The sequence below is a fragment of the Pleuronectes platessa genome, chromosome 6 (assembly GCF_947347685.1).
Source record: "Pleuronectes platessa chromosome 6, fPlePla1.1, whole genome shotgun sequence".
Classification (NCBI taxonomy): domain Eukaryota; kingdom Metazoa; phylum Chordata; class Actinopteri; order Pleuronectiformes; family Pleuronectidae; genus Pleuronectes; species Pleuronectes platessa.
Window position 1 is genome coordinate 989521 of NC_070631.1, and position 27917 is coordinate 1017437.

Genomic DNA, 27917 nt, shown 5'->3' on the forward strand with positions numbered 1-27917 from the left:
TTAAGAAGTTTTAACTTTAGGAAGCTTTACCTTTAGGAAGCTTTAACTTTAAGAAGTTTTAACTTTAAGAAGTTTTAACTTTAGGAAGCTTTACCTTTATGAAGCTTTAACTTTAAGAAGTTTTAACTTTAAGAAGTTTTAACTTTAGGAAGCTTTAACTTTAGGAAGCTTTGACGTTCGCTCCAGTGGAAACTCACCATCTGTGACAATGACTTCAAAGTCTCTGTGTGATCGACCCACAGAACATCTGTGGCGTCCTGAGTCGGAGCTGATGAGCTGTGTGATGGTCACAAACAGATATCCTCCTCCTTCAGATCCTGTTAAATACAAGACGCTGTATCTGCCGTCTCGCTCTTCGTCACCACTTGTTTTGATGAGAACGTTCTTGGTCTCTCCACATTCTTCTCTGCAGAAGTATTTACTTCCTTTGGGGTTAGTGAAGAAACATCGAACAGTGACGTCTCCTCCACTTCTCTTATAGAGCTGTTTTACTCCAGAGCTTCCGTCCAGCTGAGCTGTTGAGAAGACAAACATCTGAAGTTAAAGGATCAACACGTAGGACTGACAGCTAGTGTTTCAAACAGGTACTGCAGCCCATATTCAGTTATCAGTCCCCCCCCCCCCCCCCCCTGTCTCTGCAGTTTGTCCAAACGGCTGCAGCACGAGACAAGAAGCAGGAAAGAGACTCACCTCGGGGCCTCCAGGTAATTCAACGTCCCTGCTTCAGAAAGAAGGACGACACAGTTTTATGTATTATAGTTGAAACTCACCGTCAGTGACGATGATCTTAAACTCCCGATACGAAGAAGAAAATCTGCGGAGGCCACACTGGTACGTTCCAGAGTCAGACTTGCTCAGATGTGTGATGGTCACTGTCAGATCTCCTTCAGCGTCACCTGGTTTCTCATATTTGATGCTGTATCGTCCGTTCCTCGCTTCATTTTCTTCTGTTTCAATGAGAACATCTCCTGCTTCACATCGTCCCCGACAGAACATCCTTCTTCCGTAATCCCAATAGAAGGGATATTCGACTCTGATGGTTTCTCCTTCATTAGCTGAGTAGGTGAGGATCTCTGCGCTGACGTCATCTGAACAGTCACACAAGAACAGTCAGTAGATTATGATCATTAGTGTTGTAATAACTGAACATCTACACAGAGTCTGATGTTAAACACAGAGACTGAATGTTCCTGTTTTCATTCACATCTTTCTTTTCTCCTTCCTCTTTTATTCTCACTGTAGTTTCTCTGTGTTAGTGAAGATTTCATTTAAACTGTAAAAGTGAAAGTTAATTTATTGAAACTGATTATTTGTGGGAAGTCAGAGCTCAACACACTGACCGACTGAAGAAGATGTAAATATGGTGGATAACTGTGGAGCGCTAACTGAACACAGTCATTGGGACAAAATGGAATTATGTATTTATGTATTAGTATTAATACATGACATCAGTGCTACTCCCAGAACATGGAGGCAAACAGAGACCTGTGGCTTTATCTCATCAAACCTTGGTCCTGTTGCTGAAGGCCTCCTACGGGTCTCAGAGCTGCAGCAGCTGCAGAGGAGGCTGAGAAGGCGTCCAGGGGTTTAGTGGGATACTCCCCACTCACCCTACTGGTCCCACTTGCTGTGTCTCTGATTGAGTTGGAACAGAAGACGTCTCATCTGTTCTGTTGGAAATGTCTAACATCACTGTGAGAAGATGTAATGTTCTTCCAGCAGAAGGAGACGGTGAACAACACAACTGTGTAGAAACAAGAACTGAAGTTTGTTCCTCAAGATCAGACTAAATGGAATCACCACTGAAGAATCCAGACCCTGAGCTGTTTCTGGATCAGCGTCTCACAATTCAGACACAGGATCAACTCCAGTGTGTTGTGGTAACAGCTCATGATGCATTGATCACATGACCACTCCCGGCTTCTGTCTGCACAGGCAGCAGAGCTCTCTGCTCTCAGTGAAGCAAGTTGAAGGGAGATGGTGAACATCTACACTGACAGTAGATCATTCCTCACATCATCAGGCAAACCAACTCCTTACATCATGCTGCAGTGTCCCAGATGCTTGATGCTCCCCTCCTCCCCAAACAGGCCTCAGTATGTAAATGTGATGCTCTCACTTCTAATAATGACCTGGTGTCACAAGAGGAGGCCGGAGCGGGTACAGCAGTGAAAGCAGCTGCTCACCAACCACTTCCTGCCTCACACATTCTCTTACAGGTTACAACCCCCCCCCCTCACTGCTCACTTACAGGAACTCCAACTTAGACTCACAGCGGTTGAGCGTGTATTGTGAAAGAAATGTGGCTGCACATACACAGATGGTTGTTAAAGACGCACTCCCTACCCCGGCCACCGGACCACCCAGTGACCTGAAGCCCGGTCACTGGGTGGTAGTGAAAGATCTTAGGAGGAGAAGACTACATAGATGCTGGACAGGACCAAACCAGATCCTGCTAACAACACACAGCAGTAGAGGTCACTGACAGGACAAAGTGGATTCATACCAGTCACTGCAAGAGAGTTCCAGAACCAGAGCCTCCACCCACTGTAAACACACTGAATACAACCAGGCCTGTGTGGCCTTAGGGGAACGGTACTTCCTCCTGTCATTAGTAATAGTTGTTTTCCTAATCGTCTGGATATTGGGCCGGCTCCTCAGTCAGGTCCTTATGACTCCTTACTTCCTGCTACAACCTTCTAGGACCCCATTCAACATGAGGGGGACACAGGATTGTAAATCTACATCTTTTTATTTTAATTATTTGAGACAAAAGCAGATTATAGAGGAGGGAGACATTTTGAGATCTGAAATAAGGATCGGGCTGAATCTCTTGGATCAGACAGAGAAGAGACTTTCCTCTGAGTGAGTTTGATAAATGATGAAGATACTCACACAGGAAGAAGCAGCAGATCAAAGTGTAGCAGACGTTCATGTCGAGGCTCTGATGGTTGAAGCTGATTCTGCTCTTTCTTCACTGATAAATAAGGAACTTGTCACTTCTCTAATTAACAGAGTCCCTCCCCCCCGACACCACACACAGCATCAGCTCCATCACCAATCATCCACTTCCTGTTTACCTTCACCTCCATGACACACATCTTGTTTACACCCAGTGAGTTTGATTAACACTCTTAAATAAATGTGTCCAAGAGGTGCCTTCATATTTCAATATGAAAACAGCTGTGATGGCCAATGAGTGATCAGATATATTGTTGAACCTTGAAACATGGTCCCACGTCTCCACATGTTAGAGTTCAGGAGTTTTAAAGGATCCTGATGAGCTGTTGGACTAAGACACATGTTTTAAAGGTAAAGTCTCAGGAGGATTTCTTTCTATAAGGAGGATCCCACTGATTGGAGGATCCCACAGAGTTTCTAGGACATTGGACATTTTGAGTTGCTGAGGTTTAGAATCTGATTGAACTGTAGATGCATTTTGGAGTTATAGGGTCAGGTGATGTCTTCTCAGTTTAAGATCTGTTGGAGGCAGTGAAATGAAAAGTTTGTCAGATTCTCTGTGTTTAATCTGGATCACAACTTTATTCTGTTCGGAGCAGCATCTGAGTGTGATGTCAGAGGTACTGTGTGAATATGCTTTATTACTGTACAACTTCCACAAGTTCAGATAAAGTGGACAAGTTAGTTACTCATTGAATAAACTATCAAACTAATTAATTTAACTTTAATTAGGATCAACACATAATTGGGCATATTAGCTGCTCAAAAGTCAGGAGCTCTGAAACCCTGCAGCAGGTGTGAGGCGCTGCAGCAGAGAACCAGCAGAGGGCAGAAGATATCTGCTTCACTGGTGAGGAGCTGGAGATGTGCTCCTCTTCAGTGAGTCTGCAGGAGCTCAGCACGTCACTGACACGAACTGGTTCAAACACAGGAAACTCAAACCACTGGATCGGCTGCTGGTTTCTCAGGGTCAGAAAACAAACTGAGCACAGTAACAAGCTCCTGGTCTGGATTCACACAACCTCATGTATGTGTGAACAGAAGAAACTAAAGTATTTATCACTTCACAGCCTCTGCTACACACTGCCACCTACTGGTACCGTTACCACATTTCAATAACCTGGAACTTACGTACTACATATCGTTTCAAAGACGATATGTGTCATGTTATATTTTATACATTCTAAAGTAATATCTCTCTATTAATACAATTTGTATCCATGCAGACGGTACTTGTGATTTTCTATTTCTCTTTTCAGAGAAAAACAATAATTCAAACTCACAATCACACCTTCAGTCCATCAACATATGTTGGACTGTGGGAGGAGACTAGAGAACACACACACACGTACACACACACGTACGCACACACACACACACACGCACACACACTTTACCTCCACCACACACACTCAGCTGCTTCCTGTTTGGAAAACAACAGTGTTTGATGAAAGTACCAGATTGTGTTTCCACTGACCTGCAGTACCACACATGACCAGACTGACACTAAAAAACAAATATTTTATGTTAATCCTGATGCTCCCAAAAGTAACCAACACGACAATAAACTTAAACATGAATTATTTGTCTTCAACCTGTTTTAATTTTCTGTGATAATAAAACATTGTCAACATAAATAATATGAAGCTAAAATAAGACTGAGAAGAGACTTTTGTCTTCATGTGCTTCAGATGATCTTCAGCAGCTTCTGTCAACGTGTTCGTTTATCACAAATATGAGAAGAGCCGGTCTGGACTAATTCAACAAGGATTTATTAAGAAGCAATGAAAAGTTAACAGCATAGCTATGAGCGCTCATGCACAGCCTCGGATAAACAAGAAGCACGGGGTGGTCAATAGTCTCGCTGAAAAGACGATGATTGTTATATTTATAACACTAGGTATAATTTGATTGGGCCAAATAATGAAGGGGTGTCACCGCAAATCAATGTGGTTCTCCCTGGTTGGTGCACAGGCTTAGATCCACGCCTCTTGGCTCTGGAACCAGGAAGTGACAAGGAGCCACTCCCAGTCACGCTCCTCCTCTGATAGTTGAAGGACAAATCTCCCCACCATGACAGTTGGATTTTGTGTTTCATAAACTAGCCTTGACTCGTTAGACGCCTTGTGGGTCAATGTTGTTGTTCATTGGAGTAAAGAATATTGTGTTCCTGCTCTATCGGCTGTATGTTCTATTTGTGTAAACATTCAAAACAACTAAACCAGAACAACACTTTTCTATCTTCCCCCAGAACCTGGGGCAGCTGCTTGAACTCTGTGTGATGTTGAATGAATCTAAGGGATTTATGCTTTAATATAAAAAGTTAAGTATGAGAAGAAGTTAAAGTACAGTGTATCGTATGTCACAGATTTATCCCACAACAGGCAGCGGCTCTCATCAGACCCTTTATCAAGACAGGTGTGAGACTGACCAGCGATGTGACGCACACACACTCTAACTTCAAGATTAACACAAAGCACCAAAGGTTATTATAAATAATTTGTGTGAAAGCCCAAACTGCTCCTGCCCCCACCCTCCTGCTTTATTCTTTAGACTTTCAGTTCTAATGCCATCTTCACAGACACACACACAGACAAGCTAAAATATAAAATGCCAACACTTCCTGTCGGCCAATGAGAGAGGAGACGCTGAAGTGACATATCATCTACTGAAGGACGGAGTAGACTACATCATCCTCATCGGAGGGGGTGGGGGGTGCTGTTAGCAAAGCCTGTAGCCCTGTTGGAATAATCCCCCCCGATCGCAGGTGAGTCAACCTGAGCTGTCGTCAGCCTGGAAAAAGAAAACAGACAAAGTGTATTTGTGTGACTTTACTTTACTATTGTGTTATTACACTTAAAACCACCTCCTCTGAAGCTTTGACTCCAAATGATCAGAATTGACTAAATGAACATCAGCTGTTTGAAGAAGACTTCTTAGTAGAATGTTCACTGACGTAGGCTCAGAAACTTCTGTTGACCTCCATTCTATTACGACCAGTGGAGTCGCCCTCTGCTGGTCAATCGAGAGAACACAGGTTTGTACGTAGTCTCTGTCCGTTCTTATTCACAGTCTACGTTTCCTTCATGTGTTTCTGGATCACCTTCATGTTTAAGTGACCTGGTAGAGATTTTAATGTTGTAATGCTTTTCCTTACATTGTGCTGAGAAGTAGCAGCAGTGACAAAGTTGTCGTCATCACCGGCTGTGACTAGTTGTGTTGTGTTGTACTTGACGTAAGAATAATCTGGAGAGATTTCCACAGCAGCAGGAGGTCGGTCCTCGTCTCTGAAATCCTCGTACACGGGGTCGGGCTGCAGGAGACCAAGAGATTTGAGTTTCATTAATCAACAAAACTAAACCATTTAAATATCAACATGTTATAATCTGCTCCTCTTTGGAGGAATCTGATCTTTTTCTTTATCTCTCTTCTTTTTAACTTTTAATGACTTTCTCGTTTTCAAATCTTTTCTGGATGTTGGTCGAGTTTCGTCACCTCAGGGACGTTTGTGTTACTAACGACTGAAACTCACCTCAGGGACGTTTGTGTTACTAACGACTGAAACTCACCTCAGGGACGTTTGTGTTACTAACGACTGAAACTCACCTCAGGGACGTTTGTGTTACTATCGACTGAAACTCACCTCAGGGACGTTTGTGTTACTATCGACTGAAACTCACCTCAGAGACGTTTGTGTTACTAACGACTGAAACTCACCTCAGGGACGTTTGTGTTACTATCGACTGAAACTCACCTCAGGGACGTTTGTGTTACTAACGACTGAAACTCACCTCAGGGACGTTTGTGTTACTAACGACTGAAACTCACCTCAGGGACGTTTGTGTTACTAACGACTGAAACTCACCTCAGGGACGTTTGTGTTACTAACGACTGAAACTCACCTCAGGGACGTTTGTGTTACTATCGACTGAAACTCACCTCAGGGACGTTTGTGTTACTATCGACTGAAACTCACCTCAGGGACGTTTGTGTTACTATCGACTGAAACTCACCTCAGGGACGTTTGTGTTACTATCGACTGAAACTCACCTCAGGGACGTTTGTGTTACTAACGACTGAAACTCACCTCAGGGACGTTTGTGTTACTAACGACTGAAACTCACCTCAGGGACGTTTGTGTTACTATCGACTGAAACTCACCTCAGAGACGTTTGTGTTACTAACGACTGAAACTCACCTCAGGGACGTTTGTGTTACTAACGACTGAAACTCACCTCAGGGACGTTTGTGTTACTAACGACTGAAACTCACCTCAGAGACGTTTGTGTTACTATCGACTGAAACTCACCTCAGGGACGTTTGTGTTACTAACGACTGAAACTCACCTCAGAGACGTTTGTGTTACTAACGACTGAAACTCACCTCAGGGACGTTTGTGTTACTAACGACTGAAACTCACCTCAGAGACGTTTGTGTTACTATCGACTGAAACTCACCTCAGGGACGTTTGTGTTACTAACGACTGAAACTCACCTCAGAGACGTTTGTGTTACTAACGACTGAAACTCACCTCAGGGACGTTTGTGCTACTATCGACTGAAACTCACCTCAGGGACGTTTGTGTTACTAACGACTGAAACTCACCTCAGGGACGTTTGTGTTACTAACGACTGAAACTCACCTCAGGGACGTTTGTGTTACTAACGACTGAAACTCACCTCAGAGACGTTTGTGTTACTAACGACTGAAACTCACCTCAGGGACGTTTGTGTTACTCACGACTGAAACTCACCTCAGGGACGTTTGTGTTACTATCGACTGAAACTCACCTCAGGGACGTTTGTGTTACTAACGACTGAAACTCACCTCAGGGACGTTTGTGTTACTAACGACTGAAACTCACCTCAGGGACGTTTGTGTTACTAACGACTGAAACTCACCTCAGGGACGTTTGTGTTACTAACGACTGAAACTCACCTCAGGGACGTTTGTGTTACTATCGACTGAAACTCACCTCAGGGACGTTTGTGTTACTAACGACTGAAACTCACCTCAGGGACGTTTGTGTTACTAACGACTGAAACTCACCTCAGGGACGTTTGTGTTACTAACGACTGAAACTCACCTCAGGGACGTTTGTGTTACTAACGACTGAAACTCACCTCAGGGACGTTTGTGTTACTAACGACTGAAACTCACCTCAGGGACGTTTGTGTTACTAACGACTGAAACTCACCTCAGGGACGTTTGTGTTACTAACGACTGAAACTCACCTCAGGGACGTTTGTGTTACTAACGACTGAAACTCACCTCAGGGACGTTTGTGTTACTAACGACTGAAACTCACCTCAGGGACGTTTGTGTTACTAACGACTGAAACTCACCTCAGGGACGTTTGTGTTACTATCGACTGAAACTCACCTCAGGGACGTTTGTGTTACTAACGACTGAAACTCACCTCAGGGACGTTTGTGTTACTAACGACTGAAACTCACCTCAGGGACGTTTGTGTTACTAACGACTGAAACTCACCTCAGGGACGTTTGTGTTACTATCGACTGAAACTCACCTCAGGGACGTTTGTGTTACTAACGACTGAAACTCACCTCAGGGACGTTTGTGTTACTATCGACTGAAACTCACCTCAGGGACGTTTGTGTTACTAACGACTGAAAATCACCTCAGAGACGTTTGTGTTACTAACGACTGAAACTCACCTCAGGGACGTTTGTGTTACTAACGACTGAAACTCACCTCAGGGACAGAAGCAGGATCCGTCTCCACCGGAGGTTCTGAAAACACAAGAGGAAATCAAACTGGGTCCTGAGTTCACATCTGGAGCTTCAGCAGCAGAAGGTGACAACACAGGTTCTTTGAGTCCAATCAAAACCTTCTGTTCTATTATATCTATCTGTGTATCTTCTAGTATTTGTTATACTATTTGTCCTAGTATGAGTTCTAGTATTTGTTGTAGTATCTGTCCTGGTGAGTTTTCCTTCTTCTCCTTATTTCTGCACGTAAACGTTGGAACTTGTGTTTCGTGTTTGCTGCTGAATCAGATTCTGGGTTTTGATCTCGATGATTTTCATATTCACTGAAAACTGAAGATCCAGTTGTTGTATGTGTGATCAGCATGTGTGTACTTGTGTGTGTGTGTGTATTACCTGTGGCCTCACCTCTGGGTCTGTTAGTCCTGTTTCTGCAGAATATCAGTGCGGCCCCTGATAACAGGACGACCAGGACGACCAGCGTCAGTCTCACAGTCAGAATCAAGTTCTTGGTGGAGAACGTATCAGCTCCTGAGCATTAATACAGGACACATATTAAAATCTGTGTTTCAGCTTCAACAGGCACTGAGAGGACGCAGGTACATGTGTTGACCTGTGGTCTCAGGTGTCTGGTCCTCAGACTGGTTGGTGGTTTCAGGTGAAGCTGATGAACGTGTGAAACTGGAGCTGACGTTCACTCCAGTGGAAACTTACCATCTGTGACAATGACTTCAAAGTCTCTGTGTGATTCTTCACCCACAGAACATCTGTAGCGTCCTGAGTCGGAGCTGATGAGCTGTGTGATGGTCACCAACAGAAATCCTCCTTGTCCTCCATGTTCTGTGAAATACCTGATGCTGTATCTTCCGCTTCGTTCTTTGTAACCACTTGTTTGGATGAGAACGTTCTTGGTCTCTCCACATTCTTCTCTGCAGAAGAATTTACTTCCTTTGGGGTTAGTGAAGAAACATTGAACAGTGACGTTTCCTCCACTTCTCTTATAGAGCTGTTTTACTCCAGAGCTTCCGTCCAGCTGAGCTGTTGAGAAGACAAACATCTGTAGTTAAAGGATCAACACGTAGGACTGACAGCTAGTGTTTCAAACAGGTACTGCAGCCCATATTCAGTTATCAGTCCCCCCCCCCCGGCTCTGCACTTTGTCCAAACGGCTGCAGCATGAGACAAGAAGCAAGAAAGAGACTCACCTCGGGGCCTCCAGGTAATTTCAACGTCCCTGCTTCAGAAAGAAGGACGACACAGTTTTATGTATTATAGTTGAAACTCACCATCATGGATGAGGATTTTAAACTCCCGATACAAAGAAGAATCACTGCCGAGGCCAAACTGGTACATTCCAGAGTCAGACTTGCTCACATTTGTCATGGTCACTGACAGATCTCCTTCAGCGTCACCTGGTTTCTCATATTTGATGCTGTATCGTCCGTTCCTCGCTTCATTTTCTTCTGTTTCAATGAGAACATCTCCTGCTTCACATCGTCCCCGACAGAACTTCCTGCTTCCATATGAACGGAAGGAATATTTGACTCTGATGGTTTCTCCTTCATTAGCTGAGTAGGTGAGGATCTCTGCGCTGACGTCATCTGAACAGTCACACAAGAACAGTCAGTAGATTATGATCATTAGTGTTGTAATAACTGAACATCTACACAGAGTCTGATGTTAAACACAGAGACTGAATGTTCCTGTTTTCATTCACATCTTTCTTTTCTCCTTCCTCTTTTATTCTCACTGCAGTTTCTCTGTGTTAGTGAAGATTTAATTTACACTGTAAAAGTGAAAGTTAATTTGAAACTGATTATTTGTGGGACGTCAGAGCTCAACACACTGACCGACTGAAGCAGTTGTTAATATGGTGGATATCTGTAGAACAGCTGCTGAACACAGTCATTGGGACAAAATGGAATTATGTATTTATGTATTAATATTAATGCATTTAATGATTTTACCATTTATATTTTATTATTTGTATTTTCTTAATCATTATTATTCTAGATTTTAGATTATTTTAGAAGAAGAATAAGTAGAGTTATCTGTAAGCTAGTATCATTCGTTAGTGTGATGACTTTAGCTTGATGACTTTAGCATGATGACTTTAGCATGATGACTTTAGTGTGACTTTAGCATGTTGACTTTTAGCATGATGACTTTTAGCATGATGACTTTAGCATGATGACTTTAGCATGATGCCTTATTGTGACTTTAGCATGTTGACTTTAGCATGATGACTTTAGCATGATGACTTTAGTGTAAGGTGACCAGATTTCTGAAATGAAAATCGGGGACATTTTCAATGCGGCGGTGAAAAATCATTACATATTATCATTATGAAATAATAAATGGGGACAAGTACTTTTTCATGTATTTTAACCAGCTTTTATTACACAAAAGGTCAGAGGTGCCATTAGGGGGCAAAAAGTTAGGAAAATTCTGAGGGCCCGTGGCCGTGACTGACAGGGGCCCTGAGAAAATATTAGAACATTAGTTATGTTAATAAAAATACATCATTAATGGATTTTAATAGAAAATAAAATTTATAATTAAACAAACACTTTATCAGTATGCAGAATGTTTCCTGTATGTCTTCACAGTGTTATATTATCACAGCTCAGTGTCAGTAGATATTGTAAAGTTAGTTGGACTATAAGATAATTGAAGCCTTCACAGGTAGAGGTGTGGTTACGGAAACTGCACATGGTTGGGCGTTGCCTGTGTGTGATGGTGGGTCCCTCATTCATCCACCTCCGCCTCAGGAGCCTGGGTAGAATAAGAGCAGAGAACATGAGAAAAACTGCAAGAACAGAGCCAATAGTAATAGGCTACTGTATTAAAATCAAAACCTACATTTATAAAGTGCACCCACAAAAGTCACTCATCAGGGGGACAGTTCCAGTATAGAAATTGGGCTCATATATTATCTGTTTCTCCACCTATCTCCTCTCCTCTCTCACTTTGTCTCTCTGTCTCTCACTCTCCCTCATTCCCACTTTCTCTCCCTCCCTCTACTTACCTGATTTGCATATTTCTCAGAAGAATGTATTTTCTTCTGGATGGCTCTGTCTTTGGCCAGCATCTCCATAAACTTATCACAAGGGAGGTTGATGTTTGTCTTTACAATAAGTATGGCCTTGATGGAAGGAACAGTGAACCTATTTCTGCTGTCTGTCCATATGTCATTCATTTGAGAGAACACCCTCTCTACTGGTGCATTACTGCCGGGTAAGCACATGACAACAGACACTAATCTTGCCAGGTTAGTGTGCGGGATGTCATTTTCTTTGAAATGAGTAAATACTGTGCTCCATCTCTGACTGAGTGGTGTCTCAATCTCTCTCCATTTCAAGAGTGATTCCCCCTTTAGGAACTCTTGCAGGGCAGAAACCTCATCAAACAAATCATCTTCTTTGATTTTCACATTGGGGCACTTTTCCTGCAGTGTGGCTGTTGCCTTCTGGATCTCTTTGCGCAGAGGTTTCTTTTTTAAAAGGAGACAGTGCAAGTCATTTAAATTGTCTGTATGCTTTCCCCAAGCTTGCAAGTAGTTCACAGCCGTTGTGAAGAAAGACTGAGTTGTATTGAGAAAGTTTTCTCTAGTAATTGCTGCATTTTCCACGAGCTCTCCCAGTAGTCCTCTGGCCAGTACTGGAATGAAGCTGTCGTCACGTCTTGCTGTCAATTTTATCTCCACCTCTCTCAGGATTGCAGCTGACTCCACAGCACAGCGGTCCTGGCCTTCAAGCTTCTTGATTGTTTCACTAAATATGGCCAGGTTTCCATGGGCAAAGGCAAGCCACAGTTCAGTCAGTGGATCTTCAAACATTCTTCGCAAGACAACAGGGCATTTCTCTTCAGAAAGAAAAAAGGCTTTAAGTGGTGCATACATTTTAAGCACTCTTTCTAGAGCAGGGAGCATGGACAGCCAGCGAACGTTGCTGTGTCCTAAGATTTTTTGATACTCTTGGCCAACAAATTCACAAAAGCTCTTCAATCTTTCCACTCTAACAGTGTAAATATGAAAATACCCGAATATCTTTGTGAGCAGGTACTCTACATCGATGGGAAGGGTATCCATAGCTGTTCTGGTTGCATTATGGATGATGTGGGCAGGACAACCCAGGCCAATCACCTCCCGCTGCAGTGCATTTTTCACTTTGGTGTGGACGTTGATTCTCCCCACCCTATTCAGCCCGCCAAAGTTGGTGTTTGTATTGTCGGCAGAGAATGCCACTACTTTATTTTCCAGGGAGAATTTTTCAATCACCACCATGATCTCAGCTGCAAGTTCCTCTGCCTTTTCTCCTTTAAGTTCAACAAAATCAAGCAATTTTGTTTCTATGGACATGCTGCCATCATTTGCTTTGCAATACCTGACGATTAATGGCAGCAGCTTCAAATGTCCATGATTGGATGAATCAATGGACAGGGAAACAAATTCAACCTGCTCTAGGTCCTGTCTTACCATATTGGTTGCCCATGGTGCGAAGACGTTATTCACTATGGCTTCACCTTTGGTCCGGCCACAGGAAAACTTTGGCTCATAAAGCTTCTTTGTCAGTTGTGCTGTGCAGTCCATAGATCGGTAACTATGATTGTGTTTCATAGTGTGGTACGCCAAGATGCCCTCCTGCACAGCTAGCTCGAACTCCTTTTGGGAAGGCTCTGTCTTCTTATAGAATGTGGTGATAGTGGGCGTAAGAGCATTGGCAGTCAGACCTTTTTTATGTTTTTTTGTCTGCTGATGCTCCACCACAGAATATCTCCCCCCACTGGCAATTGAAAAAGAAGACTGGCAAAGGGTGCAGTGGACCACTGTGTCGTCTTGGCCTGGGCGACAGGGGCGTATAAATGGAAATTCTTTCTGGATTTGTTCTGTAAAATGGCATTTGCGCTTCTTTGAAAGAGCCATCTTCTCCTCTACTCTTTTTGCCTCTCGTCTGTTCTCTTCTCCTTCAATGCTTTTCTTTTCTTCACCCTTCTTTCTTCTCTCCTTAGCTTCCCTCTGTTGTTTACTTCTTTATTTCTGCCTTTCCACACTATTCTCCTGCTCTTTTCCTCTTCTCTCCTTCACTCTGTTGTTTACTTCTTTATTTCACCTTTACTAAAAACAGTGACCTATAAAACAGTGACTCAGGGCATCAGCTAATCAAATGGTCTGCATTTATAACTACTACAGTCATTGATTACCCACACAGCGCAAAACAAAACAGCAGCCTAACACACACAACTATCAACCATTGACTTATTATTAATTAATTAATTATTAATTAATAATATCATCATTATTATTATTTTAACAGTCTCAGGTCACTATGCCTACAGGAAAATTATATGCTAACAAAGCAGTTCCACCTCCCCCTCTTCCAAAACAGAGCCACATACAATGTCATCACCTGGTAATCTCATGCTAACGTTACCATTACAGCTTCACTTATGACAGATATGAAAACATTGTCATAATGTTAACGTTCACTGACTTTTATAACGTTACATCACTTCTCTCACACACACACACACACACACAGCCAAGTCTACTGCCAATTCACACAAAATAAATAAGTTCATACACAACATACCATTTATGACCGCTGATCTTCTCTTTTTCCTTTTTGCCGCCTCTAGATTGTTGTTGTTGACGCTGCTGCGTCTGGTCGTGCGTCTTGATAACGTCTGTACGTCATACGACGTCTTCTCTGGTGATGCGTTAAATGACTACAGTAATAACTGGTGTTTGAGTCTGCGCGGATTTTTCCCCCATTCAGTGTCAAAATCGGGGACATTTCCGGGGACAGCTTTGACCGGGGACAGATCACCGAAAACGGGGACTGTCCCCGGAAATCGGGGACGTCTGGTCACACTACTTTAGTGTGACTTTAGCATGATGCCTTTAGCATGTTGACTTTTAGCATGATGACTTTTAGCATGATGACTTTAGCATGATGACTTTAGCATGATGCCTTATTGTGACTTTAGCATGTTGACTTTTAGCATGATGACTTTAGCATGATGCCTTATTGTGACTTTAGCATTATGACTTTAACATGATGATTTAACATGACGACTTTAGCATGTTGACTTAACATGATGACTTTAGCATGTTGACTTTTAGCATGATGACTTTAGCATGATGACTTTAGCATGATGAATTTAGTGTGACTTTAGCATGATGACTTTAGCATGATGACTTTAGCATGATGCCTTATTGTGACTTTAGCATGATGACTTTAGCATGATGACTTTAGCATGATGACTTTAGCATGATGCCTTATTGTGACTTTAGCATGATGACTTTAGCATGATGCCTTATTGTGACTTTAGCATGTTGACTTTAGCATGATGACTTTAGTGTGACTTTAGCATGATGACTTTAGCATGATGACTTTAGTGTGACTTTAGCATGTTGACTTTTAGCATGATGACTTTTAGCATGATGACTTTAGCATGATGACTTTAGCATGATGCCTTATTGTGACTTTAGCATGATGACTTTAGCATGATGCCTTATTGTGACTTTAGCATGTTGACTTTTAGCATGATGACTTTAGTGTGACTTTAGCATGATTATTTTAGCATGATGACTTTAGTGTGACTTTAGCATGATGACTTTAGCATGTTGACTTTTAGCATGATGACTTTTGGCACGATGACTTTAGCATGATGACTTTAGCATGATGCCTTATTGTGACTTTAGCATGATGACTTTAACATGATGATTTAACATGATGACTTTAGCATGTTGACTTAACATGATGACTTTAGCATGTTGACTTTTAGCATGATGACTTTAGCATGTTGACTTAACATGATGACTTTTAGCATGATGACTTTTAGCATGATGACTTTAGCATGATGACTTTAGCATGATGCCTTATTGTGACTTTAGCATGTTGACTTTTAGCATGATGACTTTAGCATGATGACTTAAATGTGACTTTAGCATGATTATTTTAGCATGATGACTTTAGCATGATGACTTTAGCATGTTAACTTTTAGCATGATGACTTTTAGCACGATGACTTTAGCGTGATGACTTTAGCATGATGACTTTAGCATGATGACTTTTAGCACGATGACTTTAGCGTGATGACTTTAGCATGATGACTTTAGCATGATGCCTTATTGTGACTTTAGCATGATGACTTTAACATGATGATTTAACATGATGACTTTAGCATGTTGACTTAACATGATGACTTTAGCATGTTGACTTTTAGCATGATGACTTTAGCATGTTGACTTAACATGATGACTTTTAGCATGATGACTTTTAGCATGATGACTTTAGCATGATGACTTTAGCATGATGCCTTATTGTGACTTTAGCATGTTGACTTTTAGCATGATGACTTTAGCATGATGACTTAAATGTGACTTTAGCATGATTATTTTAGCATGATGACTTTAGCATGATGACTTTAGCATGTTAACTTTTAGCATGATGACTTTTAGCACGATGACTTTAGCGTGATGACTTTAGCATGATGACTTTAGCATGATGACTTTTAGCACGATGACTTTAGCGTGATGACTTTAGCATGATGACTTTAGCATGATGCCTTATTGTGACTTTAGCATGATGACTTTAACATGATGATTTAACATGATGACTTTAGCATGTTGACTCAACAACAACTCAGCCGTTGACCAAGTGACCGTTGTTCCTCCGTGGGTCGTTGTCTCTCTCAATCTGAGTGATTCCTCCTCCGAAAAAGTTCGCTTTATTGCTTTTATTTCTGCGCCACGACTCCCGCGGGCCAATCGGCGCGCACCACATCCTGGAGGAGCTGCGCACCCGAAGCGTTTAATTCATCCGGTCTGAGCCACGAGTTAGTTTCAACTACTTCTTGACTGAAGGCGGCTCCGCGAGGCCGAACAAACGCTGGTGGCAGCGTCACTGACGGATTCTTCCCGGGACATCTCTGCTCTACCAACTTCTCCCTCACCGCGGGATGTTGTCCCTCGGAGGCAGAGGAAGCGCGCCTGGATCCGCTGGGGCTTTCATCCTGTCTCCTCTGCTGAATGAAGTCTGCACTGAACGTTATGAATGAAACAATTCAGTCTCGAATCACACGCCATCTTCCCTGCACGTGATGTAAACAAAACTACGGTGCCGGCTCGTGTTATAGTACTTCCTGGTACGTCAATCCAGCAGGATTATGGGAGTCGTAGTCCAATCTCCAGCCATGGGTTCGAAGCTCCTGTCTCCTGACAACAGTACCTTTGCCAAAGGAATCAAATGCTAGCAGGTAATATGTGGGTAGAGTGGTTTTCCTCTAACCAAAGGTTGGTGGTTCAATCTTGGGCAAGATACTGAACCCTCAAATGGGCCCTCATAGATGTTGCATGCAATAATTGTAAATAACTTGTATATATGACTTTCTTATAACTTCTGGCATGCGATGATTTCGCAACAGACATGCCATGTGCTATATTTGTCGCATTGCACATGCCCGAGTTTCAGGGATAGGAAGGGAGCGAGATGGCTCACTCCTCAGCTACTTCCATCAGCACCTCCGGTAAAACAAAGTTTATTACAGCTGCACGAATAACACGCGCTATGAGCTAACTAACGAATGATCGGATATTAAATTCGCAGGCAATTATTTTGTCTTCGCTTTGTCGACTACAATCTGGTGCACTTTGAGGAAGTAAATATGTCAGAATCTACTGTTGGTGGTCATAATCTACTTGTGGTGTGAGAAACAGTTCACAGACACACTGAGCAGTAAATGGTTCAGTCAACTTTGCAATTGGAAATTTTACAATACTTTAAATAATTAAAGGAACACTATTTTGCAGCATACATAATACAAATTAGGTTAACATTGTCACCGATATAATGCTACAACTTTCTCAAAAAGAGCCACCATGTGGCATATCTTTAATGTAACAAAGTTTTCAGCTGACAAACACAGGGACACTAGTCTGTTTTTTCACCTGAAGAGAAAATTACCATCTGCCAGTATCAAACGTGGATATCGGGTTGTTATTCTTTGTGGATTGAGGCTCTCATCCAAAAACAGCACAAACTGCCCAGCGTTGTTGACGCCATCAACAAGCTGTTGCTCTATGTATGGTGCTATTCCGCCTTCTGCTCCTGATAATTGATTTACCTTTCACACGACACCGTGACTGGCTACTCTCTGTCTCTCTACTCTTCTAAGAAATACCGGAATCGGCTGAAGACAAAACGTTTGTTCTGGCTACCGCTGCAGGGTGCGTGCATGACAACTCCCATCTTGTTCTCCCTCTGGTGGTTAGCGAATGTTAGTCGAGAAAGCGCTTGATTTGATATGTAGCAAAGCACGCATTTTAAATGTCAATATCGCTGACGATCATGCAATTCGATTAATTGTGCAGCCCTAGTTGTTGTGGCTCCCATTGTCACTCTGAGGTCTGTAGAAGTTGAAGCAGCGGCAAATGAGTTAACGTTAGCAACGCTAGCAGTAACGTTAACGTTACAAGCTAGGGAGAATGGCCACGCCGCGGCGGCAAATGGCGCACATAACATATACTCTGTGGTCTGTAGAGGTCTAAACGTATTTATCCACTTTAAACACTTTTCAAGATCCCGTGGATACCCTGATATAAATAAATTTAATTAATCACAATATAAATAAATTAAATCTCTGCCCATAGAGAGGAAGTTTAGACCACAGCTGTTTTGGGGGAGTCTTCATTAATGTCTGTCCAACCAAACCCGAGCGTCTTGACCTCATGGTATTCATCCAATTCCTACAGAGCAGTGAATAGATCAAGAACCAATAACTTTATCATGCGTCAATGCTGCTACAATAGAAAATCTATGAATCCTCAATGATGACAGTCTTACCTAACATTTACCTTGGCTTTATATTTCCTTATTACTGAATTGTTGTCAAGGTGAGTCAGAGTATACGATAACGGAAGCAGTCTAATAGGAAATCTGACAAGGACGCTCATTTAATCCTCTACATGACCTTATCCTCTCTAGTCTTAGAAGAACACATGTTCACAACAAGTCTGATAGATCTTGTCGAGACTTCTGAATTATCATTGCTAAGAATAATACTGCTTTCTGTTCTTTCTCCTCTATGATCAAACGCTTGCATCCCTCTTCAAACCATCTGACGACACCCTTGCCTACCAACAATGGTTGAAAATGCATGACGAGATCTCCTCAAAGCTTCGCCATCCCTGCCAGAGCTGAGGCCTAACACCTGGATGCTGTCCCCGCACTCCCTAAGATGTGGCACCGCTATGACTGCAACACTCCATCATCAATGCTACTAATGCCATGTTGGACACCACAAGAAGGAATATTGACTCTCAAACATCATCTGCAGCCTTGATGTTTTAATATGTAATCTCCGCTGCATAAATCCTTTGTTGCATGTCAGATCTCGGGATCCATCACGTCTCTGCGTCCGGGCTAGTCACAGGCATGTTTCGGCGCGCCTTCATCCCCTCAAATGGTGACGATACAATGCAAACGATGCCAAGGGATTCATTGCACCCTTGCCGTGGCATACATCTGTTCCTGTCCATCCTGGGAGAGGGATCCCTCACATGTGGCTCTCTCTGAGGTTTCTACATTTTCCCCTGTTTATGGGGGTTTTTTGGTAGTTTTTTCTTACTCTTGTCGAGGGTTAAGGACAGGATGTCGCATTTGTTAAGCCCGATGAAACGAATCATGTTTTGAATATTGGCGATACAAACAAAACATGTGAGTGAATAATTTGTATGTGCTTTGCAGACTGATTATTTTATTGCATTTCAGGTGGTTTGCTGGGCTTAAAGTGTGAAATTCCGGTGCATATGTTGCCATGTGCCAAGTTCACTATATTCCCGTATAGGGAACCTCACCAGGTAGTATATTCCCCTGCAGACAATTTGCCTACAGCGAATTACCACACCGCGGCGGTGAATGGCGCACATAACCAAGTTCAGCCATCTTGGTTGAACCAAGTTCAACCAAGATGGCGCCACGAACGGCTGCCACGGTGTGTTGGTGCGCACTTCTGTGTTTGTTTTTAGTATTTAATTCTGTTAATTGCGACCCAACTCGGATTACTTTCACGATGGACGAGCTTCTTAACATCAGGGACACAACACCATCTGATTTATGTCCCAACTTTCTCGCATCTTCCGTGGATTTAGTTGATTTACTGGTCAAAGGTGCGGTGCTCCTCGGCCACGCAGCGAGACTGAGGCGGAGACGGAGAGGAAAGCGCGCTGGGGCTCTGGTGCGCTTCAGGGAGAGAGGATTTCGCTCATCACTCCCGTGCATTCTCCTCTCTAATGTCCGCTCGCTGTGCAATAAGATGGACGAACTGCGCCTTCTCATCCGGACAAATAGAGACTTCTCCCTCTCTTCTGTATTCTGTTTTACTGAATCGTGGCTGACCGAAGCCACACCGGACTCCGCCGCACAGCTGACCGGCTTTCAGCTGTTACGCGCGGACCGCGACCCGATCCTCTCACGCAAGGCAAAAGGCGGAGGGATTTGTTTTTATATAAACCAGGGCTGGTGCAGCGACGTGAAAGTCATTTTACAGTCCTGTTCTCCGGACCTGGAAACTTTTTTCATCACCTGCAGACCGTTCTACTCTCCCCGGGAATTCACCTCTTTCATCCTGGCTGGAGTCTACATCCCCCCGCAAGCTGACGTGCGCGAGGCTCAACGACAACTCGCTGAGCAGATACTGGGAGTGGAGAGAAGGAGAGAGAACACATATTCCCCCGTTATTGTCCTTGGGGACTTTAATAAGGGGAACTTATCTCAGGAGCTCCCAAAATATAAACAGTCAATTAAATGCCCGACCAGGGGGGAGAACACCCTGGATCACTGCTACAGCACCATCAGCAAGGCTTATCATGCAGTCTCCCGCGCTGCCCTGGGTCTGTCCGACCACGCTCTCATTCACCTGATCCCGGCTTACAGACAGAAACTCAAGATTTCTAAACCTGCTGTGCTGAGATCAAAGAACTGGAGCAGCAGAGAAGCTGTGGAGGAGCTGCGTGACTGCCTTGAAAACACAGACTGGGACATTTTTAGAACTGCCACTTACAGCCTGGACGAATATACAGATGCTGTGACGTCCTACATCAGCTTCTGTGAAGACCGATGTATTCCAACACGCACCAGGGTGTGTTATAACAACGACAAGCCCTGGTTCACAGCAAAACTCAAACAGCTTCGTTTGGAGAAAGAGGTGGCCTTCAAGAGTGGGGACATGGATAGGTTCAGACTAATTAAATACTCGTTTGGCAAGGAGATTAAGGAGGCCAAACGACTGTATTCAAAGAAGCTGGAACAACAGTTTGCAGCCAACGACTCCTCGTCAGTCTGGAAAGGCCTTCGGGTGATCACCGGCTGCAAGACCAAATCCCCCCACTCTGTGGAAGACTTGAGACTTGCCAACGATCTGAATGACTTTTATTGTAGATTCGATAGACCCTCTCAAACCCCCCCCGCATCTATCACACCTCTTCTCCCCAGCCTGGACAAAGACACTAGCCCCCCCCACAAAATGGCCCCAGACTGCCCCATCACCTCCATCCCCCCCTTCACACCTCTCTCAATTCAGGAGAGAGATGTAAATAAGCTCCTGAAGAAACTGAACCCCCGCAAGGCAGCTGGACCAGACGCTGTCTCCCCCTCTACACTGAGGCACTGTGCGGATCAGCTTTCTCCATTGTTCACGGACATTTTCAACACCTCACTGGCTGAATGTGTTGTACCCGCCTGCCTGAAAACATCCACCATCATCCCCGTTCCCAAGAAGCAGAGGATCACAGGCCTTAATGACTACAGACCAGTCGCCCTGACCTCTGTAGTAATGAAGACCTTCGAGCGACTCGTGCTGACCCACCTCAAAACTATAACCAACCACCTCCTCGACCCGCTGCAGTTTGCCTACAGAGCCAACAGGTCCGTAGACGATGCAGTCAACATGGGACTCCACTTCATCCTCCAGCACCTCGACTCCCCCAGCACCTACGCCAGGATCTTGTTTGTGGACTTCAGCTCCGCATTCAACACCATCTCTCCAGCTCTTCTCCGGGACAAGCTGACCCAGCTGAGCGTGCCTGACCCCACCTGCAGGTGGATCACCAACTTCCTGACCGACAGGAAGCAGCGCGTGAGGCTGGGGAAGCTTGTCTCTGACACCCGGACCATCAGCACTGGAGCCCCTCAAGGTTGTGTGCTCTCTCCTCTCCTCTTCTCCCTCTACACCAACAACTGCACCTCCAGCCATCCCTCTGTCAAACTCCTGAAGTTTGCCGACGACACCACCCTTATTGGATTAATTTCCAATGGGGACGAGGCCGCCTACAGAGAGGAAGTTAACAGCCTGGCTTCCTGGTGCAGCCAGAACCACCTGGAGCTGAACGCTTCAAAAACTGTAGAGATGGTGGCAGACTTCAGGAGGAGCCCAGCCCAAACCGCCCCCCTCACCATGTGCGACTCCCCAGTTAAAACAGTGGAGTCATTCAGATTCCTGGGGACGATCATAGCACAGGACCTGAGGTGGACGGAGAACATCACCTCCATCACCAAGAAGGCCCAGCAGAGGATGTTCTTCCTGCGGCAACTGAGGAAATTCAGCATGCCGCGGAAAGTGATGGTTGAGTTCTACACAGCCATCATTGAGTCCATCCTCACCTCATCCATCACCGTTTGGTTCGCTGCCTCCACTGCCAAGGACAAGGGCAGACTGCAGCGGATCATTCGGTCAGCTGAGAAGGTCATCGGCTGTGACCTGCCGGCTCTCCTAGACCTGTTCCACTCCAGGACCAGAAAGAGAGCAGGCAAGATCATCGCTGATCCTTCCCATCCCGGTCACCACCTGTTCCAGAGACTTCCATCTGGGAAAAGGTTCCGGGCCGTCAGGACTAAAACCTCGCGTCACCTGAACAGCTTTTTCCCCATGGCAGTGGGGCTCACAAACAAGCCCCCCCCATCACACTGACTCTGCTGACCCCCCCCCCCCCACCCTCGCACATAATTTATAACACTACATTATTGGCACTACCACCAATCTTTGCACCTTAAAACCGCACAAAACACATTTACTGTATATATTATTTTTTCGATATTGTTGTTTTTTATATTGATGTTTATATTGCTCTATATTGTTGTTTTTATATTGTTGTTTGTAAAGTGCACCAACCACACCAAGGCAATTTCCTATATGTGAAAATATACAAGGCAATAAAAAGAATTCTGATTCTGATTCTAACAGTTCACTAGTTAGCATATTCTCCTGCAGGCTAATGCCCCTACGGAGAATGGCCACACATAGCAGATACCGATCCGTACGTCAGGCTCCGACTATGTGCAGTTTTGGGGGGTTACAAGTATTTGCTCATCACTCCCATCATTCCTGTGTAATCATATGGGGGAGTGATTAAGTTGGAGCCAAAACACTAAATCTGTTGTAATAAATATATTACATGACCAAACGTGAGTTGTCTGACAGAAATATGGCGACGCCTGCGAGCTAGTTCTGGCAGGCAACTCGAGCTGCAATGCGCCAATCATGTGACATACATCAATCTCCACAACCATCTTAATACACACCCAACTTATCAGATGGTCTATTTAACCAGAGAGACATTTCCCATCAACCCCTCTTGCTCGCACTGCTGCTGCAGTATTGCTACCTGTTGCTTCAGTCCCTCCACCACCCCAGCATCCACCTGTAGGCCCAGCATCCACCTGTAGGCTCCAACGGGGGTTACAAGTATTTGCTCATCACTCCCATCATTCCTGTGTAATCATATGGGGGAGTGATTAAGTTGGAGCCTAGACGCCAAACACTAAATCTGTTATAGCAAATATAATACATGATCGAACGTGAGTTGTCTGACAGAACTCATGATGCATTGATCACATGACCACTCCCTGCTTCTGTCTGCACAGGCAGCAGAGCTCTCTGCTCTCAGTGAAGCAAGTTGAAGGGAGATGGTGAACATCTACACTGACAGTAGATCATTCCTGACATCATCAGGCAAACCAACTCCTTACATCATGCTGCAGTGTCCCAGATGCTTGATGCTCCCTCCTCCCCAAACAGGCCTCAGTATGTAAATGTGATGCTCTCACTTCTAATAATGACCTGGTGTCACAAGAGGAGGCCGGAGCGGGTACAGCAGTGAAAGCAGCTGCTCACCAACCACTTCCTGCCTCACACATTATCTTACAGGTTAACCCCCCCCCCCCCCCCCCCCCCCCCCCACAGCTCACTTACAGGAACTCCAACTTAGACCTACAGCGGTTGAACGTGCACTGTGGTTGCACATACACAGATGGTTGTTAAAGACGCACTCCCTACCCCGGCCACCGGACCACCCAGTGACCTGAAGCCCGGTCACTGGGTGGTAGTGAAAAAGACCTTCAGACATTCAATCACCAGCTATGTAGCCCCCCCCCCGCACGCACATATAAAGCCTTGGTCCGTGTGTTTCAAATGGGTCGGGTGGGTTGCCGACATCGCTGCAGACCCCTGGCGCCTGGTTTGCGAGGGCCCCTCCCGGCCCTGAGGGACGCGACGCATTTGAGGCAAACTGAGAAGAGTCCCCCCCAGTCGACAGTCGCTCCCTCTGCCTCCGGCAAATATCAAATTATCTCCCTGCGTACCCCCTGAACCACTTTGCTTACCCCCAGTTTTGGAACCGATGCCTTAGGGGAACTGTAATTTTCCTCCTGTCTATAACTGTAATAGTTGTTTTCCTAATCGTCTGGATATTGGGCCGGCTCCTCAGTCAGGTCCTTATGACTCCTTACTTCCTGCTACAACCTTCTAGGACCCCATTCAACATGAGGGGGACACAGGATTGTAAATCTACATCTTTTTAATTTAATTATTTGAGACAAAAGCAGATTATAGTGGAGGGAGACATTTAGAGATCTGAAATAAGGATCGGGCTGAATCTCTTGGATCAGACAGAAAAGAGACTTTCCTCTGAGTGAGTTTGATAAATGATGAAGATACTCACACAGGAAGAAGCAGCAGATCAAAGTGTAGCAGACGTTCATGTCGAGGCTCTGATGGTTGAAGCTGATTCTGCTCTTTCATCACTGACAAATAAGGAACTTGTTATTTCTCTAATTAACAGAGTCCCTCCCCCCCGACACCACACACAGCATCAGCTCCATCCCCAATCATCCACTTCCTGTTTACCTTCACCTCCATGACACACATCTTGTTTACACCCAGTGAATTTGATTTACACTCTTAAATAAATGTGTCCAAGAGGTGCCTTCATATTTCAATATGAAAACAGCTGTGATGGCCAATGAGTGATCAGATATATTGATGAACTTGAAACATGGTCCCATGTCTCCACATGTTAGAGTTCTGGAGTTTTAAAGGATCCTGATGAGCTGTTGGACTAAGACACATGTTTTAAAGGTAAAGTCTCAGGAGGATTTCTTTCTATGAGGAGGATCTCACTGATTGGAGGATCCCACAGAGTTTCTAGGACATTGGACATTTTGAGTTGGTGAGGTTTAGAATCTGATTGAACTGTAGATGCATTTTGGAGTTATAGGGTCAGGTGACGTCTTTTCAGTTTAAGATCTGTTGGAGGCAGTGAAATGAAAAGTTTGTCAGATTCTCTGTGTTTAATCTGGATCACATCTGGATTATTACTGTACAACTTCCACAAGTTCAGATAAAGTGGACAAGCTGGTTACTCATTGAATAAACTATCAAACTAATTAACTTTAATTAGGATCAACACATAATTGGGCATATTAGCTGCTCAAAAGTCAGGAGCTCTGAAACCCTGCAGCAGGTGTGAGGCGCTGCAGCAGAGAACCAGCAGAGGGCAGAAGATCTCTGCTTCACTGGTGAGGAGCTGGAGATGTGCTCCTCTTCAGTGAGTCTGCAGGAGCTCAGCACGTCACTGACACGAACTGGTGCAAACACAGGAAACTCAAACCACTGGATCGGCTGCTGGTTTCTCAGGGTCAGAAAACAAACTGAGCACAGTAACAAGCTCCTGGTCTGGATTCACACAACCTCATGTATGTGTGAACAGAAGAAACTAAAGTATTTATCACTTCACAGCCTCTGCTAAACACTGCCACCTACTGGTACCGTTACCACATTTCAATAACCTGGAACTTACATACTACATATCGTTTCAAAGACGATATGTGTCATGTTATATTTCATATATTCTAAAGTAATATCTCTCTATTAATACAATTTGTATCCATGCAGACGGTACTTGTGATTTTCTATTTCTAGTTTCAGAGAAAAACAATAATCCACACTCACAATCACACCTTCAGTCCATCAAGCTAAATATGTTGAACTAGATAACATCCCCCCCCACACACACACACACCACCACCACCACCTCCTCCACAACACACACACACACACACACACACACACACACACACACAAACACACCATCACCACCACAACCACCTCCACCACACACACACACACACACACACACACACACACACACACACACACACACACACACACACACACACACAGGAGAGTGTTTGATGAAAGTCCCAGATTGTGTTTCCACTGACCTGCAGTACCAGAAATTACCAACAGGAAGTAACTGCATATTAATTAATTTACCTTTTTGTATTTTTGTATTTTAAATTTGTATAATTGAATAAAGCAGAGAAACACGATTTTAACCAAATATTTTATGTTAATCCTGATGCTCCCAAAAACAACCAACACGACAATAAACTTAAACATGAATTATTTGTCTTCAACCTGTTTTAATTTTCTGTGATAATAAAACATTGTCAACATAAATAATATGAAGCTAAAGTAAGACTGAGAAAAGACTTTTGTCTTCATGTGCTTCAGATGATCTTCAGCAGCTTCTGTCAACGTGTTCGTTTATCACAAATATGAGAAGAGCCGGTCTGGACTAATTCAACAAGGATTTATTAAGAAGCAATGAAAAGTTAACAGCATAGCTATGAGCCCTCATGCACAGCCTCGGATAAACAAGAAGCACGGGGTGGTTAATAGTCTCACTGAAAAGACGATGATTGTATTATTTATAACAGTAGGTATAATTTGATTGGTCAGAATAATGAAGGGGTGTCACCGCAAATCAATGTGGTTCTCCCTGGTTGGTGCACAGGCTTAGATCCACTCCTATTGGCTCTGGAACCAGGAACTGACAAGGAGCCACTCCCAGTCACGCTCATCCTCTTGATAGTTGAAGGACAAATCTCCCCACCATGACAGTTGGATTTTGTGTTTCATAAACTAGCCTTGACTCGGCTGACGCCTTGTGGGTCAATGTTGTTGTTCATTGGAGTAAAGAATATTGTGTTCCTGCTCTATCGGCTGTATGTTCTATTTGTGTAAACATTCGAAACAACTAAACCAGAACAACACTTTTCTATTGTTGGGCCAGAGCCCAGCGGGGAGCCACCAGACACTGAAGCCGAGAGGAACAAAGGGTTGTTAAACTTTGGGCGGGAAACATCCTCCTGCAGGCTCAAGAATCTCCCCCTGGTGGTGGAGAAATGTCCTGGGGTTTTCCCAGAAACCCCCGCTCAGTTCCAAGCCCCGCCCACTCAGATCCATTTCTGACACTCAATTGGCTTAAAGCCAGCATCATCCTATGACCAACTCCTCAAGGAGGAGGACCTCTCAGGTAGAACAAAACCACTGAGACCCCAATAATCGCTGCCATTTTTACCCTGCTCTGAAGACAACACCAGGCCCCCTTCGGGGCCTCTCAGCTGATTCAGTTGCTAACGGGGGCAACCTTAACTTTAGTTTATCAACCAGAGTTATTTTATTTTCATTTCTTTTATTTCTTTATTCAGTCGACGTTTTTATTTCCAAAAGGACTTTTGTGATTTTAACTTGAAGAGGCCGCGCACAGGAACTCGCTCGCCGGTCGAGCATCACAGACTTTCTTTCCAAATCCACAGCGGCGTTACCGCTGTTCATCCCCTGCAGAAGCGCGAGATTCATTCCGCTGAGGAGCACGAGCTCCACATCCCTGAAGAAGAAGGACGACGTTCATCCCATCGAAGCAGCACGAGCAAATCCGCTGTTTGTCCGGTCCAGCGGCCGAAGACCGCTTGAGAGACCACGTGATTCACTGGCCCGACGCGCACGCACACCGCGAGGGTGGTACAGTAAGAGGCTTTATTGTCTGGGCAGATGTTAATCTAATACGTAGCGTATTGTTTTAATACTTGAATGTATTTGTTT

At 44.1% G+C, this 27917-nt stretch overlaps 2 protein-coding genes across 4 annotated transcripts in view; both read right to left on the minus strand.

Moving 5' to 3' along the window:
• The window catches only part of LOC128441962 (uncharacterized), a 50420-nt gene that overhangs the window by 13383 nt on the left and 9120 nt on the right, over positions 1-27917 (minus strand). The window contains exons 1-3 of one of the 2 annotated variants that reach the window (XM_053424099.1): positions 2896-2998; positions 771-1088; positions 198-515 (exon numbers count right to left, since the gene is read on the minus strand). The exons of the other annotated variant lie outside the window; for it this stretch is intronic. Coding sequence (XP_053280074.1) covers positions 198-515; positions 771-1088; positions 2896-2935 — 676 coding nt within the window. The 5' untranslated portion in view covers positions 2936-2998. Of the gene's footprint in view, positions 1-197; positions 516-770; positions 1089-2895; positions 2999-27917 lie in introns of those variants that run through there. 2 annotated transcript variants of the gene reach the window in all.
• Positions 4713-24792, minus strand: LOC128441971 (uncharacterized). Of its 2 annotated transcripts, none has more exons than XM_053424116.1 (7): positions 24691-24792; positions 9977-10291; positions 9405-9728; positions 9099-9221; positions 8677-8714; positions 6119-6274; positions 4713-5754 (listed from the first exon to the last, which is right to left on the minus strand). In XM_053424116.1, the coding sequence occupies exons 1-7, from the start codon at positions 24728-24730 to the stop codon at positions 5734-5736; spliced, it is 1017 nt and encodes a 338-aa protein (XP_053280091.1). In that variant the 5' UTR covers positions 24731-24792; the 3' UTR covers positions 4713-5733. The 2 variants fall into 2 exon arrangements, with proteins under 2 accessions (XP_053280091.1, XP_053280090.1); XM_053424115.1 differs by having other exon boundaries at positions 9087-9221.